Source organism: Aphidius gifuensis, linkage group LG4 (assembly GCF_014905175.1).
Source record: "Aphidius gifuensis isolate YNYX2018 linkage group LG4, ASM1490517v1, whole genome shotgun sequence".
Lineage (NCBI taxonomy): Eukaryota > Metazoa > Arthropoda > Insecta > Hymenoptera > Braconidae > Aphidius > Aphidius gifuensis.
In genome coordinates, this window is record NC_057791.1 from 10,385,429 (window position 1) to 10,408,424 (window position 22,996).

The 22,996-nt window shown below is 27.4% G+C and overlaps 1 protein-coding gene across 1 annotated transcript in view; it reads right to left on the reverse strand.

The window, feature by feature from the left end:
- LOC122855027 (ionotropic receptor 25a) overlaps positions 1–9,113 on the reverse strand; it is a 38,992-nt gene extending 29,879 nt beyond the window's left edge. The window contains exons 1-7 of the mRNA XM_044156139.1: positions 8,855–9,113; positions 8,564–8,767; positions 8,288–8,454; positions 8,008–8,199; positions 7,722–7,895; positions 7,459–7,659; positions 7,137–7,358 (exon numbers count right to left, since the gene is read on the reverse strand). Coding sequence (XP_044012074.1) covers positions 7,137–7,358; positions 7,459–7,659; positions 7,722–7,895; positions 8,008–8,199; positions 8,288–8,454; positions 8,564–8,767; positions 8,855–8,906 — 1,212 coding nt within the window. The 5' untranslated portion in view covers positions 8,907–9,113. The remainder of the gene's footprint in view (positions 1–7,136; positions 7,359–7,458; positions 7,660–7,721; positions 7,896–8,007; positions 8,200–8,287; positions 8,455–8,563; positions 8,768–8,854) is intronic.
- Between the last annotated feature and the right edge of the window lie 13,883 nt (positions 9,114–22,996).

Consider the following 22,996-nt stretch of genomic DNA (forward strand, 5'->3'; position numbering starts at 1 on the left):
GTAAAAATCATGATGAATTAAAAACATTAAATTTAATATTTGATAATCATAGCCTATCTAACAAATAAAATTGAATTAATACAATATAATAAATTAAAATACCAAGAACAAGCAGTGGCCAAAGAAAAAATGGAGCTAAGGAATTGATGTCGCTTACAACATAACTTTTTTGGCTGCATTAATTCCTTAGCCACTGCTTGACCTTGGTATTTTTTTTGTTAAAATGTATTGCTTTAATTTTATTTGCTAAATAAATAATCTAATATTTAGTTGTATTATTTTTTTACAAAAAGGAATACTCTAACTGAACTACATAAAAAAAAAAAAATAAACAAAAACACCATATGACTTCGGATCTTATTGCCTGTAGCGCCGTCGCATAATCCCGAGTGGAAATTTCAGTCCGATTCGGATCCAGGTCGGATCCGGTTTACCTGATTACATATCCGAATCGGATCCGGCCATCCTGATCCGATTCGGACTGAAAATGTAACGCCAGCTAGGCTCCGAATCGGATCCGGTGAACCGGATCCGGTTACAATAAGGACACCGTGGCTAAATCGGATACCAAATTATGTATCCGAAATTACATTCAAATCGGATCCGATTTTACATTCAAAACGGATCCGATTTTATGCTTAAACTGGATCCGAATTTATATTTAAACCAGATGTAATCATATCAAAAATGCACCACAATCTAATTATATTTAAGCATATGGAATTAGATCTGAGTAGACTTGATCAATGTTGCCTTAACTCAGGAAGCCTGATCAAGTTTTGATTAAGATGCTTGACTAAGGCTAACCTGATCAAGAAAGCATCGAGAATACTCTAAGTCATCCTTAATAAAGCCAGCCTGATCCAAAATTTATCAATAAATTAATTTATCTTGACTAAATTGATTTATTATTACCTTTAATGTCGTATAAATTTCTAAATTGTAATAAAAATTATAATTTAACTTCTGAGAATAAAAAAATATTTTTTCTCATCATCAAAGTTATTTTATATTATTTTTATTATTATACGATTTTTTCTTTTAAGGTGTTACTCGAGTAAAGTCAAAATAGTTAGAGACCAATGTAATTAATAAAAAACGATTCTATGCAAAAAAATACATCTATTCATAACTTTTTTTTTGTCCAAGGTAACTTTGTTTATTTATAATAAACTATTAAATTTGCTATTTTTTTCGAGGTTAAACACGGTGAGATAGGGAGATTTTACTTTTTTTTGGGTACAACTTGAACTTTCATATAAAACTAAAAGTTGGAGAATTCTCAAAAACTATCAGTCTGTAGAGAAAAAAATCAATATTACAGTTGCTGAAGCAACTGTGCCTTCCCTTCGGGGGGAATTTTAATTTCAATTTTTAGTCTATTGAAAATTGAGGTAATGAATAAAAATGATTCGTGAATAGAAATATTTATTTTTTATTGTTATAATGCGTAAAGTTTATTTAATTTTCGTTCATTTTGCTTGTTCCTTCTGATGGGTCATCTTCATTTCCGGAATCGCTTTCTTCTACCTTTTTAAATTCTTTGTTTTTATTTATTTTGTTGTACCATGATTTTACTCTGTGAATGTTTAGAATCTATTTATAAATTTCCATATTATATTTTATTTCTTTTACTTTACTTTTTTCCCTCTGTTGAATTAGAATTTAGTGTTTTTGTCGTTGTCAAAGTCGTTGTTAAGTTTTTAATCTTTTTATATTTATTTATTTTCAACTCTTTCAGCGTATCACGTCACCCTTTTTTCCCTCAAAACTTTCTGCCTCTTCATTTCACATATTTAATTCAATCTGAAATATATATTTTTTATTTTGGTCATCTTTTATTCTTTTTTTTTTTTAAATAAATATTTTCAGGGAAGGGAGGGTGAAGGGGTAGGAGGAGGGTGGGGAGGGAAAGGGGGGGGGGAGTAATTTATATGTTCCCATATTTATCGTGTTTTTCTTTATGTTCAGTGATTTTTCCTTTTAAAATTTCTCATATTTATCGTATTTTTCTTTATATTTAGTGATCTTTCCATGAAATTTTCGTATATTTTCTTTTATATTTACTGATATTTATGTGATATTTTCCAATATTTATCGTATTTTTATGTATTTTCCTTTATATTTACTGGTATTTACTAGATATTTTCCCATTTTTATCGTATTTTTCTTTATATTCAATGATTTTTTCTTTAAAATTTCTCATAAATAATTTATATGTTCCCATATTTATCGTGTTTTTCTTTATATTCAGTGATTTTCCTTTTAAAATTTCTCATATTTATCGTATTTTTCTTTATATTCGGTGGTTTTTCTCGATATTTTCATATATTTTTCTGTATTTTCCTTTATATTTACTGATATTTTCCCATTTTTATGGTATTTTCTTTTATATTCAGTGATTTTTCTTTATATTTACCAAATTTATCGTATTTAAATTAATTAAAGGACTTAGAATATTTTCGGGGGGGGGGGGGGGGTCCAGCTGAAAAGCGAAAACAATAGGAAATTAAAATTCCCTAAAAAAGCCGAATTTTTTAGTTAAATAATAATTTTCTGACCTAAAATATTTTGTTCATAGAATAAAAAAAACAATTTTTGTCTTTGTCTAAATACATGAGTGGAAGTGAGAAACAATATTTTTTTCTTTTTTCTATCCTTTTCGCACTCATAGAAAATATTATGTTTTCATACGACATTCGCCAGAGGTCTCGAGTTTACTCGAGTAACACGTTAAGACTGAATGTCAAAATATTGATAAAAAATTCCATCTCACAGATTTTGATCAAAGTAGGGTTATTTTTTAAGTGAAATAAATTGATTTCTACCACGGATTTTGAAAGTTATTAATCATTTAAGACGAAAATTTAGGGTCAAAAAGTAGCGGGCGAAGCATTGAAAATCTGCTGAAGTAGATTAGAACCTGTAAATACAAGCCGCCCACACTCATACTTCTAAAGATGCGGCAGTAAAATATAAAAATTTTAGACATTAGGGAGCGATTTTAAAGTTTAAACTATGGTTACAAGGGTGCCTCTTTGAACCCAAAGAATTGTCCTACCTTGGAACTTACATTCAGCCTTAAACATTGATAAAATATTTTTTAGTGCATTGTTTCTTTTGGTGGCCAAGCGGTGTAAAGCGTTTCCTTGACTACGCCAAATCTATGCTTCGCACTTCGGCTCGATCCCCCCGTCAGCGCGTTTTTGAAAAAAAAAAAGAATTCTTTTTTTTTTTTATTGGTACAAGTTAACTTTTGCGACCTATAAATCTCTAACTCTTCTCCCTGTGTAGGAATTGCTAAAACTCCCAACACGGCCAAGTCTTGTACCAATAATGGCAGCCAATCATGCATCATCCATGGCTGACTCTTGGCTGGTTATTTGCTTACCAATTCGTAGGTAGAAATCCGACCTCGTTTCGACGTCGAAACAAGGCTATATTCCGAGCTTGACGCTCGAATCGATGTCAGCGCCGAGCTCGATTCTATGTAAAAGTACTACACGTTTCGACGTCGAAAGGAAGTCAAAACGAGGTAGAAAATAAAAATCGCACAAAAAGACTTGAATAATGGATATTATACTAGAAAATCAATATTATTAGTTATATTAAACAAAAATATAAAAATAATAATAATAATAATAATAATAATAATAATAATAATAATAATAATAATAATAATAATAACAATAACAATAACAATAACAATAACAATAATAATAATAATAATAATAATAATAATAATAATAATAATAATAATAATAATAATAATAATAATAATAATAATAATAATAATAATAATAATAATAATAATAATAATAATAATAATAATAATAATAATAATAATAATAATAATAATAATAATAATAATAATAATAATAATAATAATAATAATAATAATAATAATAATATGTAATAATAATAATAATAATAATAATATAATAATAATAATAATAATAATAATAATAATAATAATAATAATAATAATAATAATAATAATAATAATAATAATAATAATAATAATAATAATAATAATAATAATAATAATAATAATAATAATAATAATAATAATAATAATAATAATAATAATAATAATAATAATAATAATAATAATAATAATAATAATAATAATAATAATAATAATAATAATAATAATAATAATATGTAAATAATAATAATAATAATAATAATAATAATAATAATATGTATAATAATAATAATAATAATAATAATAATAATAATAATAATAATAATAATAATATGTAATAATATAATAATAATAATAATAATAATAATAATAATAATAATAATAATAATATAATAATAATGTAATAATAATAATAATAATAATAATAATAATAATAATAATAATAATAATAATAATAATAATAATAATAATAATAATAATAATAATAATAATAATAATAATAATAATAATAATAATAATAATAATAATAATAATAATAATAATAATAATAATAATAATAATAATAATAATAATAATAATAATAATAATAATAATAATAATAATAAAGTGACGACGGGCACAAGCCTGTGTCCCGGCTCTCGGGCCTGTGTCAGGCTTGAGACACAAGTCTGTGTCAAGTTTGCAATGTTCACGATGTATTTGCTGGTGTCGGACTAGTGTATCGGGCTTGACACAAGCTTGTGTTCCCAGGCTCGACACAGTTTTGTGTTCCCAGGCTTGACACAGTCTTGTGTTCCCAAGCTTGACACTGGCTTGCAAAAAAAATTATAAAAAAATATAAATAAACAATTATTATTAATTTATTAAGGTACAACCAGGGAAAATTAAAAATAATGACGATTTCACGAATTTTATAAAGTAGATAATTGAAATAACGATACACCTTTTTCTTCAATCAGTTTTTTTGTTATAAGATGTTTTTTTGATTAATTAACTGTTAAAGATGGTCCTTTTTTTTAGGTTAAACATAGGCTCTTATGGAAAATGATGTTCGGCTTTTCATAATACCCCATCGAAATACTTGAAAAAATAATGCCATATTTACCAAAAACTAAAGGATAAAACTAGAAAAAAAGACGAAAAATCATCACCCAAATTTAGTATAGGTTCTAATATTCAATTTTAATTAAGGAGGTTATGCAGAAATTACTCTTTTTTTAAAAAATATAATGAGAATGTTCTGAAATTTCTTACACGAGTAGATTTTTTCATTCTGAATACAACGGTATAATTATTTTCTTATGTTGATCGGTTAAATTTTTTGTAATTAATTATTGAAAATAATATTTAACATTGGCTCTTATGGAGATTTCAACCATTTTTTTCGGATAGAAAAAATGATGAAAAAGTCTTGAAAAAAATCACACATATACTAGAAACCGAGTTTTATTGATTGCGCGAAAAATTTTCATATGTTGATCGGTCAATTAATGAGAAATTAATTATAAACTTTACAAAAATTAGATGTGGCAACGTATGGCATGTTCAAACACACACACATACCCGCAATCCCATATATTGTATACGGGGCGCAGGCGCTTTTCACTTTATTTTTTTACAGTGTAGCCAGATTTCAGTTTTGTCTGTGACGTCAGAAGCGCCCCGCAACACCCGCAATGAATTTGTACATAACCTCCTTAATAGAGGATAATAAATTTTTGTCTTTGTCTAAATACCTAAGTGGAAGTGAGAAACAGTATTCTCTTTCTAATCTTTCGTCCTTTTCGCACTCATGAATATATAATGTTTTAAGCAAACATCCGCCAGATGTCTCTCATTTTGCCCTGGTTGTACCTTAAGTTGACATTATTATTTTTTACGCGATACAATTTGAATTAACGATAATTATATGAACGAAAATAAACGACGTAACGGGGGATCGATCCTAGGTCACTCACGTGGAACTCCAATGCTCGATCAAGTCAACCACCGGGGTATTAATGAAAAAATCAGTCAAAATTTTCTATATAAATGAATTTATTTGAGAGTCAATTCACAGTCCTTGTAAAAGCCTGGCACGACAGTCAAAACTTAGTAATTGTTATTTAAAATTTCTATTTACAATTTATAGATAATTAATATAATTTTTTTTTTTTTAATTGAATATATGCACAAGTCAAGTCCTGTGTGAGGCTTGGTAAAACGGGCTTGACACAAGGCTCGTGTGAGGCTGGGGAAAACAAAAAACACAGGCTTGACACAGAATTGGATTATTGAGGCCTGTGTGAGGCCGGTTGAAAACAACGGGGTCAGTCTTGTGTCAAGCCTGTGTTAACAAGGCTTGTGTGAGGCCGGGGAAAACAATGGGCACAAGCTTGTGTCACGACACACAAGCCTGGCACAGTTGTTCAAGCCCGAGAACTCCTACCTGGGAATATTATTTGGTAATAATAATAAAATATTAACTTATATTATATATTATTATTATATTGTATATTATTGTTGTTTTATAGAGGCCTAAGGGCGCTCCCTACAATAATAAAAAAAAATATATCGAGATGCTCTTGATCTGCCAATATTTATATAATTAAATAGCGGCTAATAAATAAAAATGTCCAAGGAAAAACAGTAGCTAAGGAAAAGATGTAGCTAAGGAATTACAGTTGCTAAAAAAATTATGTTTTGAGCAATATTATTTCCTTAAAACATAATTCTTTGGCAACATTAATTTCTTAGCTACATCTTTTCCTCAGCTACTGTTTTTCGGTGGACATTTTTTTCCTTTAAAGAGAAAATTACATGTATATAATTTTTTAATAAATAAAAATGTCCAAGGAAAAGCAGTAGCTAAGGAATTAATGTTGCCAAAAAATTATGTTTTAAGGAAATGTAGATATTGATTGTGTGGCTACAATTACAGCTAAGTAAAGAATCTAGCTAAGTAAAATGATGTAGATATCTTGGCAAAACTAGACGAAACTAGTCAAAAAATAAAAATGACTACGGACGGTCATGGAAGTTAGAATGGACGATAAGTCACGTTCCGCATCCCTGGAGCGCTTGGGCCTGAGTTCGGACGTTGCCATTCGGTATCAGCCCGAATTTGGGTACAACCGTTTATCAGGAAGGGTCACTTTTGTATTCACAAATTAAGGATTTTGTTTTGATGTTATAAATTTTTCAATATTAAATCTCATCTCGAACTTACCCCTCTCGCTAAATCACCGATAAGACCTGTCCATTTACCATTCGATAATTTTTCACCAAATGTTTTATCAGCTGGAATTATCAGGTCATAATCGAAATTCATTTTAATTGACAAAGTTTCAATAAAATCTATACAATAACCCTCCCAAATTATGTTTCCTTCTGAATCTTTCATAGGTTCACCAGTTTCAGGGTTTTTTTTTATTGTCGACCATGGCAGAGCCTGTAAAAATAAGTTATTTCAAAATAATGAATTTTTACAACCAATGAAAACAAGCTTATGAAAACATTTTACTTATTGTATTTTTCTAGAAACAATATACCTCTGCTGTTCCAACACGAAAGTATCGTTTCGACGGTTTTATTTCTTTACCAGCTGCTTCAACAATACCATTTCTCTTTGTCCAATTAGCAAGTGGTTCTAAATTCTTTCCATCAAGCAGCTCAATGTCAATAATTGCACGATAACTTATTAAATATTGATCTTCACGGTATAAAAATATTCCATTATAATCTTCAATTTTCTGAAAATACTCATCATTAATCTAACGTATGCATTTAACAAATACGAATTTAAATGACCTACATCACGAAGTGCACTTATAAATGCATTGACGGTAATATTGTTATCAGCAGAAGCAAGAACTCCATTTTTTTGACAATTTGCTTTTATTGGTTCCAAGTTAATACCTGATTCTTGAATTTGAATTACCGTTGACATTAATAAAAACATCAGTTTTTGTAAATACTTTGCTCCAATCTAAGGAGACAAAATATGTATAAAAATATTTTTGATCGATAAAAAAAATATTTACTCAAATAGATCAATTGTAGGTGCTTTGTTAATTTATTGTATAAACTAGAATGATTACTTGAATATCCGAAGGACATGTGCAATAAGTTTCCGTAACTAAACGACAACAATATTCTGAACTCATTGATAAAATTCCAACAGTAACATTCAGATCATTTTTACCAGCAATCAAAGAGAACTTTTTATAATCCATGTCTGTGAAAACAAGATTCCAGATTGCATCGCGCTTCACCAGTCCTCCATGAATAGCCTATCCATCATAAATATTGATCATGAATATTTTTTTTTCTGCATTCGAACTTCCAAAGCTAAAAATGTGTCTTAGTTCATTTAATTACCGTTCTGAAGAGGATTTCCATTTTATCTGTTGATGCGTAAATAACGTAATAGGATGGTGAAGGTCTCATTGTACGTATTTTTGTAATAGTCAAATCAGAAAGTTCGTCAATAACAACTAGACGAATTATGGAATTACCAATCAAATAATACAATGAGTGATTTAATTCTAAGGAAAATTATTTCAAATGAAAAAAAAAATATATTGATTACAATAATAATTTTTATATATAAAATATGTATATGTTTTACAAAAATATAAACTTTTTTGTACTGACCTTCTTCATTACCGAAAATAAGAGCTACATCAGTTGCATTTTTTTTAAGAAGAAGATCGTCAACTGCATTGACATATGGAATTATACTTCCTGATGATCTTACGTAAATTATTCCATTTTGTAAAGCATAGCTACGAATTTTGTCCCAGCCTGTGTATGTTGTATCCAAGATAATAGTCACTCCATTAAAGACAACGCTGCACACTAAGGTAAAAAAAATTTTGGAGCAAATCGAATTATTTAAATCAAAATAATTGAAAATAATGGTAATTTATTAGAGATAAAAGTGACCTTTCTGAAAACTTTCTTTACTATTTTCTCGATCAACTCGAATAGCTATCATATCAAAATTAATTTTGTCTGGTCCGGAATTTTTTTCTATATCTGGTAAAATGTCGTTCAATATTTTTAAAGTATTTGTTTCTGACTTTTCTATCAAAACAACTATTAAAAAAAAATAACACAAAAATTTTTTAGTTACAAGAAATTTTTTTTTTAAAGTAAATCATTTTATTGGATGATTTAATGCAGGACAACTTACGCAATTTAATAGTTGATTGTGACAAAATACAATTTAAAAAAAAAAAAAAAAAAATTATTCTCAATGTTGAATGAAACCACATGTCGAAACATTGATGTGCTTATATAGAATAAAAGTATTGTAATAATTTGAGTTTCCCTTCCTTACACCTGATCTAACGAAGAGTTACGCCTGCGCTTCCAGAGTATTTGCCCTCAAGGTAACAATGTATCGAACATATGAATATTTTATTTTTAACCATTGAAGCATGTTCCTTGTTTTCTCACGAAATCACAACTATTTTGAGCTATAATTCAGACAATAAGAAAAAAAAATTTCATGTTCATTTCTTAACTATTGATACTCAACGAAATTGATGAAAAATTAATAAATAAATAATTTATTTGTGTGTTATATTAAACAAAATTACTTTTTTGAGAAATTAATAAATTTAAAAGAGTTAAATGCATATCTGTTTCTACGTATGGGACCCCTAAAGGTTGCCACATTTATTTAATTTGTCTGAAAATCGGTTCTTTTTCAAAATGTTTTTAAAGCCATAAGTGCGGTAAGAAATCTTTTTGTGTCGTTTATTTTACTTTGAATAACTTTCAAACTATAATTCTGATTAGTATTGAGAAAATAACTGTCATTTTTTTTTGTTATGTCAGAAAAAATGACAGTCATTTGACGTCAAAAAACTTCTTGTCAGGAATTCTGAACTCGTTATTTTTTTATACGGCAGTTGTTTCATATAGGTATATAGTTTTTTATAATATATATAGTTGTTACGTATAATATATGGTTGTTTCATATAATATATAGTTTAAAATATTATTTATTAAATATGATACTTTAATGTTACTAAATTTTATGTTTTGAAATTTTTTCTTTTTTTTTCTTATTTACTTGGTTAATGCCAAAAATCAAATTGTCTATACAGTTGTAAAATGACATGACATTGTCAGGTTTTGTGCCAGTCAAAAAATTGTCAGACTATTTATCTCATGTCATTTTTGACATGGATCTGACATCTCACAAAAAAATTTCTCAGCACGTATTGTGATCAAGTTGCACTAATTGTATGTTTCCTCAGATTTTTCTCCATAAATCTCTGTTGTTTTTAAGATTGATATCTCGACGTATATCGTGAAATTATTAGTATTCTCTTTCATAGTAGAAAGAGAAAAAAAAAGCATTATATATATATATATATATATATATATTTTTTTTGGTGATTTGAGGTTTGTACAGTCGAAAGTACTCAAAAAATCATTTTATATAGAGATTGGATCTCGCAATATTCAGTCTTGCTTGCCAACGCATATAAACGCATATTATTATAAAACCCTCCTCCGTGTAGAAATTACCAAGCATGGAAACATAGCCATGCATTGGTTGATCAATGGCAATCCATGATTGGCAGCCAAGCATATCCTGGTAGAAATATTTCTCCAACATTTTTTCAACTTTCTCCACCTTTTTACGAAAATGTAAAATTTCTCCAACTAAAAAATTCTCCAACTTTTCTCCACCCTTTATCCAACTTTTCTCCACCATTTCTCTGACTTTTTTCCAACTTTTTCAATTTTCGATTTTTCCAAAAAAAAATTACTTTTTATCAATTTTTACATAACGCAAAGTATGATGATGTTTATTTCTTTCGAAAAAAATAAAAATTCAATGACACTTTTGTTCCGAAAAGTTGATACCTAAGGGACTTGGTCTACAAAACTCCCGTGATCGTTTCATGATGGAAAAAGGTTTGTATAAATTTCAGGCGGAGAAGGTTGGAGAAATGGTAGAGAAAAGTTGGAAAAAAGTTGGAGTAAATTTTAGGTTGGAGAAACAGCGGAAAAAAGTTGGAGAAAAGTCGGAGATATGGTGGAGAAAAGCCATGGGTCATTTTCGTAAAAAGATGGAGAAATTGCGGAGAAAAGTTTGAAAAAAGTCGGAGAAATATGTCTACCAGGGTAGGCCATCTGACCATTTACCAATCATCGGCCAATTCTCGGCTGGCAATTAGTGGCAGAATATGCCAAAAATCGGCCGATGATTGGCAGACATTTATTAATTATTGTATATGGCCAAGATCTCTGATCATCGGCTGATTTTTTTCTCTCATACTTTCTTTTTCACTATAATCGCTATTTTTTTGTTATTTTCAAATTTATTATAGTTCAGATTTCTCTTGTTACGTTGGTAATATCTTTTTGTGAAGTATGTGTCAAAGTTACCCCGAGTGGAAATTTAGTTAAGGTTTTGATCAGAACCGGATCAGGGAACCTGATTTCAAATCAGAACCGGATCTGGAATCCTGTTCAGGAATGGATCAGAATGTAACGCTCTTTTTAAAGATTCTGATCAGAACCGGATCAGGAAACCTGGCCAGATTGTAGGGTTAGAGCCAGGATACCTGAACAAGAATGGATCAGGATTCCTGATCTGAAACAGATCAAGTAATTTAAAAAAAAAAATTGTTTTTTATTATTTGATGTTTTGTAAATCGGTTAACTAATTTACTATAGCAATGTCAATGATGAAACAGATTGAACGATAAGATTGTATATACCTAACATAACTTAAATTACCTAACCACTAGCGGGACGCGAACTCGGAACTTTCAGATTACAACTACGGGCCTTAACACGCGCGGCCATGCCGTCTATCGATGATCTGATGTGATTTTTTGCTTTCATAAATTACATCAGCAAAAAAAAACTTAAATTAGAATTTACGACGTAAATTTAACGTAAAAATGAAATATAACAATTTGTTAAATTGTCCGTTGTCATTTTGTTTTAGAATTAAAATTAAAATTAAAATTAAATCCAAAAAATATTTATCCTGATAGTATTCTTGTCAGAATCTCATCAGGATTCCCTTTTCAGGATATGCTCAGGTTTCCTGGTCTTTTTCTGAACAGGAAAACTGAGTGAAAAAAGTCAATTTATTTGATATATTTATCCTGATAGTATTCTGATCAGAATCTTATCAGGGTTCCCTATTCAGAATACGTTAAGGTTTCCTGTTCCTTTTCTGAACAGGAAAATTGAGTGAAAAAAGTCAATTTATTTGATATATTTATCCTGACAGTATTCTGGTCAGGATATTTAGGATATGCTCAGATTTTCCTGTTCCTTTTCTGAACAGGAAAACTGAATGGAAAAAATCAGATTTTTTTTATTCATTCACGTTAAGGTTTCCTGTTCCTTTTTTGAACAGAATTGAATAAGGTCACCTGACTTAAGGAAATCTTCAGGTATCCTGACCAGATTCGAGCCAGAAATGAGTCAGGTTTCCTGAATAAGGAATCCTGATCCGTTTCCTATCAGGTTCACAGGTCAAATAGGGCATCCTGAAAATTTTTCCACTCGGGACAAAACAGTAATTTTGAGGCTGGATTTATATAATTTCATATGATCAAAAGACTCTACAAAAAGATGTAATATCGTAACAAAAAAAAAAAAAAAAAACAAAGTTTTTTTTACGAAAAAGTGTCAAGTGTTCGAAATCGTCACTAATTTTGAGTATATTAATTAAGATATGATACTAGAAACCCAAGAATGAAATACATTTTTGACGCATGTAATCAACTCTGAGCTGTCGACGAAATTTTATACTTCACCACACTTAGTTCTTCGCAAATAAAATTTCAAATATTTTCAATATTATAGATATATATTTTGCATCAAGTGGGGTCAAGTATTATAATACTTTTACCAGTATTTAATTAAATAATTGTTAACAACTGAATTGTAATTTAATTTAAGAAAAATGGCAGATAAACAATGTTAATTAGTACCTAGATAAATATGTTTTTTTTTTTTTATTGTTGTATCTATTTTTATAAATATACATATAAATACGAATATTTTATTCGGCTCGAGATGTTTTTTAAAAATTTATTGAAAACTTATTGACAGTCAACATAATATAGTTTTCTCTCAAATACTAACCACGTGTTTTTTTTTATATCGAATATTAATTTTTTCGTTGTATCTTTAAAAAATCATAATAATACATTACTTCATATCGATTATAAATATAATGACAGTGTTCAAGGAAACTTAACTATCGAATTGTCATATTATATATTTTACCATGTTGCGTCAGCTCTAATTTAACGATCGATGCTCTAGTTTTTTAGCAGTAACTTTCATATTTTCTATGTATTATTTATTATTTTTCATGTAGATTCATCCAACATCGTAGATTCATAAAGAACTTCACTAAAATTGAAGAATACGAAATCTTGGTAATATAAACCGAGTCAAAAAAGTTAATTATTTCTGGAACCACTCGAGTAAAAATACTCAAGCTATATGTAACGCTTAGTTTTAAGATTTGGATCTGAATCGGGTCAGGATACCTGACCAGAACGTAAGGTAAGGGTTCCTGGTCAGAAAACCGGAACCAAAAATGATTAATAAAAAATATTATAAATTGAGAAAAAAATTATTTTTTTTTATTCGTTTACTAATTTCATTATCTATCAAATCAATGCGAAATAATTGAGGAAAAAATACGCAAATAAAAAAAAGATAATATACTAAATTATTAATGAATAATTTATTCTTAGCATTTTTTTTAAAAGACAATTACAGTTAATAATTATTTAAAGTAATAATAATGATAATAATAATATGATTTAATAAAAATAAATTTATAACATAGTAAACTTGAAAAAATAAAATACGTTTATTTGAGCAATTTATCCTATTAGTATTCTAGTCAGGATTAGATCAGGATACTTTGTTCAGGATATATTAAGGTTTACCTGATAATATCCTGAACAAGAAACCTTAATAAAAAATATAAAATTTTTAGAATAATTCATCACAAAAAGATGGTCAGGTCAGGATTGGATCAGGCAACCCTATTCAGAATAAGTTAAGGCATCACACATAAGGTGCTTTCTTTTGGGTGTTTATTTTTTTTTCTGTTTATTTTTGCGCATGCGTAGTTGAATGCGCAGTCGGCAAAAAGTCAGACTGCAACAGCGTAGGACATAAGGAGCTGGATCAGCCATGTTTTAATTCTTATTTTTTAAGAATTATTTGTTTCGACGCCACTGCTCTCTCCTCAATTTTGCATGACATACGCATGTGCATGATCATGCGCATTAAAGTGAAAAAAAATAAACACCCAAAAGAAAGCACCTATATACAAACGTAAGGTAATGTGGCTTCTTTTCTACAGTTTACCAATTATGAAAATTTTGTTTCCAAAAAAATACGTAGACCATTGGAGTTTGTTAGCCGGTGGAATTTCAATACTTCTCAAAACATCTATACTTAAATCTGAAGTATATTATGCCCAAATGTGTCTTTTTGAATTCGTTAAAGATGTCCCTAATTTATATGGGATCGAACACGTCTCATTCAATATACATTTATTAACGCACTTAGGACACAGCGTTTTGAGACTTGGACCTCTATGGACACATAGTGCGTTCATGTACGAAGATTTCCACCAACAACTTAAAAAATTTGTCAAAAGTTCTAACAGAGCTAACTTACAGATCCTACAATCTTTCCGTTCAAAATATGCTTTTGAAAAAATGTTGATCTTATACGAACATGAAATGACAATCAAACAAGGAAAATTTTTAAAAAATCTTCTACAAAAAAATTCACTTCCTATTGGCAAAAAAATAAATGAAAAATTCAGCTTAATAGGAAAAAAAAAACTGCAAAAACATGAACGATGAACATTATTTAGCATTTCAACGTTTGAATATTTGTTTCCCAAGAAATAATCTCGTTGATTATTATAAACGGATTGTCATCAATAATGAATTAATTGTAAGCAAGAGATATAGTAGAGTTGAAAAAAGAAATAGTTACTCAGTGCTACTTAATAACAATCAAATTTTTGAAATAGAAATCTTTATTGTTGTGATTAATGAACGCAAAGAAACGTGTTACGCGTTAGGAAAATATTTTACCAGGAGCTTAAATAATATGTTTCCAGAAAGAAGATTAGAATATATATTTTTTGGAACATGTATGCAATCGTTGATGTCGAAATGATTGAACATCGAGTTAATGTAATTGCTGTTCCGAATGAACAGACAGTTTTAGCTTGCAAGATGCCGAATCGATTTGACTTGTTAAATTGAAGAAAAAAAGACAATATTATCTTAATCAAGTGACTAATCGATGAGAACGTAAACTTTTGTTTATAGAAAAAACTAGTTTAAGATCAATTTTTTTTTTAAATAATAAAAGAAGACTTGAAATAAATAACTGCATATATAAAAATGTAAATAACTTTTGACAGTGACATCTAGTGTCATGTTTTTTTCTAAAAAAAAAAAAAAAAAAAAAAAAAGAACTCATTAAATCATGTGCACATTATTATTTGTTTTTATTTACTGTAAAAAAAAATAAACAATATTATTATGACAAAATTAGAATATAAATGATAGTTACAATTTCAAGTCAGAAAAAAAAGTTTATAAGTTGGTAGAACTGAAAAAAAGAACTCATTAAATCATGTGCACATTATTATTTATTTTTATTTACTTTAAAAAAAAAATTATTATTATTATTATTATTATTAATATTGATATTCATATTATTAATATAACAAAATTAAAATATAAATAATAGTTACAATTTCAAGTCAGGTGGGAAAAAAAAAGTTTATAAGTTGGTAGAACTGGAAAAAAAAAAGAATAGACGATAGAGATTCACTGTGTTTTTCGTCTGCATATTTTTTTTTTCAGTTTCAAACAAGTATCAACGCGTTGGCATACTGAGATTTTTAACAACGGTTAGTCTCGTAACAAAATTATTAAAATTATTATAAACAAACTTATTTTAATTTATTTAAACAATGAATTCTTGAATAGTAAAAATTTTATATAAATAAACAATTATATAATTAGAATTTATGAATATTTTTATTTCAAAATAGATTAACAATGTCATCAGAAAATGAAAAAAAAACATTCTACGCACTTGTGAGGTGGACTAAAGGAGACGAAAAAGGGACATATACAGTTGGTGTCAATACCAAATTAATTAAAGAATTCAGCATTGATGATTTTTTAAATGAAAAAATTGATCCAGAAAAGGAATTTGCTGTCGAATGGAGAGATACAAAAAAAAAACCACTTGGAGGTTGGAATTGTTTCATGGCAACAATAGTTTACATATCAAGTAAGTACAAAAAATTTAAAAGAAAATATTTTTTGGCAAATGTATCATGTGCACCAGGTCAATTTTGAATTACATTTATTGTTTCATACGATATATATATAAATATACTAACAAACAAAATAAAATTAAATATCAATAATTGTCAATTGAACTATTAAATTTAACAAAATGAAATTTTCATACAATATTTTTTTTATACTATAAAATTATAAAAATCAATATATGAATAAAAATCTTTGTTGTAGATCATATGATAAAAGTCTAGACTTATTTTGCGTTTAATTTAACTTCTTGTTGTTATGTATTTTAGAGCGAAATTTTGTTAATAAAGACGGGAATATTCAAATGTCCTGTTTTGACGTATAAAAGTTGAAATATTGTTGAGTTGTAAAACCAAAAAAAAATTAGGCGCTTTTTCGATACATGGTATAATAATAATATAATAATAAAAACTGCAGCGCCTAATTTTTTTTTTAGTTTTTTTTTATCCAGCAAATTATTCAACTTTATACTTCAAAATTTTGACATTTTTTTGGATATTTCACGTCTTTTGATTATTAAAGGTATGATAAATAGACAGGTATTTAAAAATTCAGGCTTTTTAGCGACATTAATTGTAAATTTATGTTTTGTTTTTATATTTGATGTTTATTATATTAAATATTTTACTTTTTATTAATTTTTGTGGTATACCATATTTATTCATTAATTTGTTTTTAAAGTTGGAAATAATTTTTTTTTAATTTTTTTTTTTTTATATTGAGATATCTCATTGATAAACATTAACTGAATAATCTATAATGTGAACTACTTTTTTTTCCCTCAGCATCAAAGATTAATTGTGAAAAAAAGTTTAAATGCTTAGGTGGTGATGATTCAACTCGCTTGTCAATTAAGGTTTTCTATATTTTTTTCTCTATTTCAATTTTTAAAACTATGTATATTTTATAAATATCATTGTGAAACAATTTTTTTTTCTTTTTTACTAGAATAATATCATCAATAATTCTGAAAATAATAATGAAAATGAAATCGTTTTTGAAGTTAATAAGAAATCTAAACTGACCAATGAACAAGAACAACAAAATGAAAGCAGTAGTTCAAGCAGCATCAATAAAGATTTATCTGAAAATAAAAATGTAAGTTGTTAATTAATTAATAAAAATATAATCCATTAATTCATGGAATTTTATTATTTTATCTTATTTGTAAATTTAGTGTACTTATCTGTATAAAATTTTTGTGGTTTTTCACTGTCACTAAATTATATATTAATACTGTTTATTTTTTAAACAATAATAATTTTTTGTTTTTAAAAAATAATCAAAAAAGACAATTGGACTCGTCGAATCAAAATAAGTATATTACTATTGAGGATTTAAAAAAATGTGTGTAAATTGATATTGTTTTATTTTTTAATTCAATTAATTCTACAAATTTTAAGCATTTTTTTTTGTTTACAGTTTTTCAAAGTAAAAAATTTAAATCAACTCCTGAATCATGTAATGATGAATTTGACTCTGATGGTGAACCAATACCTTCTTCTAGTGGGGCACCTAACAATAAAATTAAAAAGAATAAGACTCACAAACGTTCACGTTCACTTCTTCCTGAAATGGTTTTTTTTTTATTTAATTTATTTATTTACTTACAAAACTCATAATTAAATATAAAATTTTTAATCATTTTTCTTATATTTTTATTTAGAAAATGGTTGGTAAAAAAAAAAATTTCCAAATTACAACAAGTCAACATAAATATGCAAAAAACAGGAGCTCATATTCATCAATGGTTTGGGCCTTAATGGATGCAGTATTTACTGAAGAAGAAATGATCATTTCTAATTATGCTGGTGGAAAATCAAAAAATACGCAAGGACAACAAAAAAAAGCTTTTGATAAAGAAAAATTAACTGCAATTGCTGGTAATTTTTATAATAATTTAAAAAATCATAAAGACTAATGGAATCTTTTTTTATTATTCAATCGTTGGTTGATATTATTTTATTTTTTTTTTGTTTCAGAGGAAGTAGAAAAATATAAAGGACCTCCACTGACAAATTCAACATTTGGTACTGCTGTTAACAGCAAATGCAATAATATGATTTCCAGAAATAAAAAAAAACAAAACACAGTAAAAAAGGTAATAATATTTATGTATTTATATAAATAATGATATTTTTCAAATTATTTGACTAATAATTATGTTTCTTCTTTAACAGGATGAACCAAGTAGAGATGATAATAACAAAAATTGGAAAAAAAAAATATAAAAAGGACATTTTCAAAAGAAAAAAATATATAAGTGTATTTAAATAAATTTTTCTATTTAATAATTTAAAAAATACTTACTTCAGTTCATTAATTTGATGACAACTTACACTTAGTTTTCTAATAATCAATTATCTCAAAGTTAATATTCATATTAAAGAAAGTAAAAAAATAATATATATAATTGAGGGTCTGGATGCACGTCACGAAAGTCGAAAATGCTGTGGGGGGGAAATTGTAATTGTAATACAGTAGTCTATAATTAAAAATACGTTTTTCTCCAAATAAACTTATGATATAGTTTACGAGATAAAAAATAAAAACAATTTTTTTTGAAAAATACTTTTTTAATCATAACTGACAACTTCTGTAATAAATCGACTTGAAATTTTGACTGTAGCTTCATTATAAGCTACCGATTGCAACAGTATAATAAAAAAAATCATTTATTCATATTGTTTAATTTTTATTATATGATTATTCAATGTCGAGGAAAAATTCAATTTGTCTAACTTTGAATGAAAAAAGAGTCGGAGAAATTTAAAAATTGAGTAACTTGTCAGTGGCAATATTGTTGAGCAGTATATCAAGAAGTTTTTTACAAATTTTCAGATATTTTTAATAATTATTTACTGAGTTATTAATTTAACAACAAATTGCGAGCTGCCGTTAGGGCTATGTATGCGTGATCGTCAGCCCCCTCTCTCGCGAACGCGTATGTTCGCGCGTTTGTATATCCATATAAATACAAACAGTATACGCGCAATTTGTTGTTAAATTAATAACTCAGTAAATAATTAATAAAAATATCTGAAAATTTGTAAAAAACTTCTTGATATACTGCTCAACAATATTGCCACTGACAAGTTACTCAATTTTTAAATTTCTCCGACTCTTTTTTCATTCAAAGTTAGACAAATTGAATTTTTCCTCGACATTAAATAATCATATAATAAAAATTAAACAATATGAATAAATGAGTTTTTTTATTATACTGTTGCAATCGGTAGCTTATAATGAAGCTACAGTCGAAATTTCGAGTCGATTTATTACTTTTTAAAGAAGTTGTCTCGAGTTATATGATTAAAAAAAAGTATTTTTTTCAAAAAAAAAAATTTCGTTTTTATTTTTTATCTCGTAAACTAATTATCATATAAAAAAGTTTATTTGGAGAAAAACATGTATTTTTTAATTTTATAGACTACTGTATTTTTTTTTTTTTAATTTTTCAATTTTAATTTTTCTTAATTTCCACCCACAGCAACATAGCATTTTCTTGACTTTCGAGCGCTCGACGTGTTATTGCATCCAGACCCTCAATTTATATATATATTTTTTTTTTCAATTTCCTAAATTTTATTTTTTCTAAATTTCACTAGTTACAGCGCCGCATTTATCCAGCTCCGAGCGCTTAGGTCTTTCTTGCATCCAGACCCTCAATTAAATACTTTTACCTTGATTAAGTTCTGATCCAGAATGGATCAGGCTATCTCCGTTAAGGATGTAATAGAGATAGACGGATGCTATCTTGATCAGGCTATTCTTACTCTATCTTTAATAGGGATAGCCTGATCCAGTCCGGATCAGGACTTTAACAAGATGAAATTATTTAAAAATTGAGTAAATTTAATTTATTAATTTTAACTGGATAAGGCTATCCCTATTAAAAAAATAAATCCAGCCTTGATCAGGATGTAATAGAGTTACTTGAATAGGGATAGCCCTACGATATCAGGCCTGGATCAGTGTTCAGGCTATCCTGGGTATTTAAAAAAAATAAAGAAAATGTCCCTCTTATCTTTTTCAATAAGGTGATATTTTTTTTTTTCAATTTTCTAAATTTTATTTTTTCTAAATTTCACTAGTGTTCAGCGCCGCATTTATCCAGCTCCGAGCGCTTAGGTCTTTCTTGCATCCAGTCTCTCAATTTATGTTTTTTTTCAAATATTTTTTTCTTTATCGAATCTTGATCAAGAATGGATCGGCTGTCTCTATTAGGGATGGAGTAAGGCTAGATGGATCCAAAATGGATAAAGAAAAAAGTATTAAATTGACTTCTTTGAATTTTACAAATTGCCCGGTCAGGATAGCATCAGGCTATCTCTATTTTATCCTTAATATGGATAGCCTGATCCATTCTGGATCAAGACTGGATCGTGAAAAAATTATTTGAAAAAAAAATAAATTCAATATTTTTTTCTTGGTCAAGTCTTGATCCAGAATGGATCAGGCTATCCCTATTGAGGATAAAGTAGAGATAGCCTGATGCTATCCTAATCAGGCAATTTGTAAAATTTAAAGAAGTCATTTTGATACTTTTTTCTTTATCCATTTTGGATCCAGCTAGCCTTATTCCATCCTTAATAAAGACAGCCTCATCCATTCTTGATCAAGACTTGATTCACCTAGTATTGAGCTGATGTAACTGGAATATTATTGAAAATCATCGTTTTTCAGTGTGATCAAAAACGAGTTTTTATGTTATAAAAAATTTACAATTGTATTTAATGTAAGGAGTGTTATTAATAATGATCTGTCAGTTATTTTTACTACGTAAATTAACTGTTTTTCAATTATTTCTTCAATTTATAATACATTATCTTTTTCGATCCAGGAAATCAGTTATCAAAATAAGCCAGCACATAAGGATAAAAAACAACGTGTCAATTTGTTATTTAACTTAAATTTAAAAAAATCGGTTCTGTTTTTTTTTCGAAAAATGGCATGTAGTTCAGTAATTTGCTTTTTCTGCCAAAAGTATTTTAAAAATAATGAAAAGCTTTTGAAACATACAAATATTATACATGAAAATGAAGAAACTTTTCAATGTCAAGGAGAAACCTGTCACCGAGTTTATACACAATTTAGGACGTTTCAAAAACATCGTATTAATTTTTATTTTGAACAAAATACTAGCTCAAGTATTATCATCAATCAAATTTAAAAGAAGAAATGATTTATTTGTTGCTAAATTATATAACAATGAATTATTGCCGCGAATCAAGGTCACTGAACTTATCGATGATTTGAATTAATTGATAAAACTTGTTGTTAATGATTTACACACTCAAATTAATTTAAAAAAGTAAACAAATTTTAATGCTTCAAATAATTATGAAACGCATGCTGATATTTCTACAAATTATGATTATTTTTTAAGCAAATTTAAAACTGAGCAGCGAGCTTTTAAATATTTTAGAAATCTTAATACTTTAATTGTATCGGAATTTACCTCTCTACCTAGGTGAGAGATATGAATTTGACAAAAAGAATGATATAATCATTTACAAGAATGTACCAGTTACTGCACAAGTTATTTCAATAAGTGAAACGCTTCAAAGATTTTTTGAAATACCAGGACTTTTTGCAGAAGCATTAAAACATTTAAATTAACTGAATAACACCACTGGAAATATTATTTCTAATTTTGTACAAAGTATCTTTGTGGAAAAATATGAAATTCAATAAAGAACAAATTCGATTTCTATTGTATATTTCGTACGACAATTATGAAACAATTAATCCGCTAAGATCGCATAGAACTATATCGAAATGTAGTGCTGTTTATTTTAAAATAGCTTGTTTTCCTGAAGAGTTACAGTACAAATTAAGAAACATTTTTCTTTTAATGTTATTTCATTCATTAGACAAAAATACTACAAAGTATGGATATATTTTGACCAAATTATTAATGAATTAGAAAGATTAGATAAAGAAAGTAATTCTGTTCGTATTTCTATTCTATATTTATTAAAATATTTGTAATAAAATTATAATTTAATAGTTATTAAACAAATAATAAAAAATGGTAGACATATAAAAAAAAAATTTAATGAATTTATACCATTCCATATAATTTAAATTTAAAAAATTAATTGTTTTTTATTATATATTGTATCAATAGAATTTTTCATATACTATCTTTGAGCTGAAAAATGCCAAATATATGATTTTTTCATATGTACTATATAAAATTTCCATATACCAGCAGATTTGGTGCAACTTTCATATACTGTATATGAAAATTTCATATATTTTTCTCTCCGTGCACATAATGCTTTTTCCTATGAGGGGCGATGGAGTTCCAGAAGATGCGTTGTTTAAGCATAATACGAAGTCTCTATTACAATTTTATCAAAAGTTATTGCTTGCCTAGTTTTCTAGTAATTTTTGGAAAACGCTCTAACTTTTGACAAAATCGTCATAGATACTCTGTATCGGATTTTAAAAGCACGCGTGGTAAAATCTTACAACTTTTGTTCAAAACTTTTTCCAAAAAAAATTAGGCTTAGGGTTAGTTTTCACATTGAAAGTGTACACGATGATTATTTACACTAGACTTTTTAACACGTGAAATGCCTTCACAAAATTCCCCAGGTTGCGTCGATAAAGAAGAAAAGCTCGTGCAAAGAAAAATTACCCCTGTGTAAAACTAATCCGTGTACGCTTTTTATGTGTAAAACTTTTACCTTTG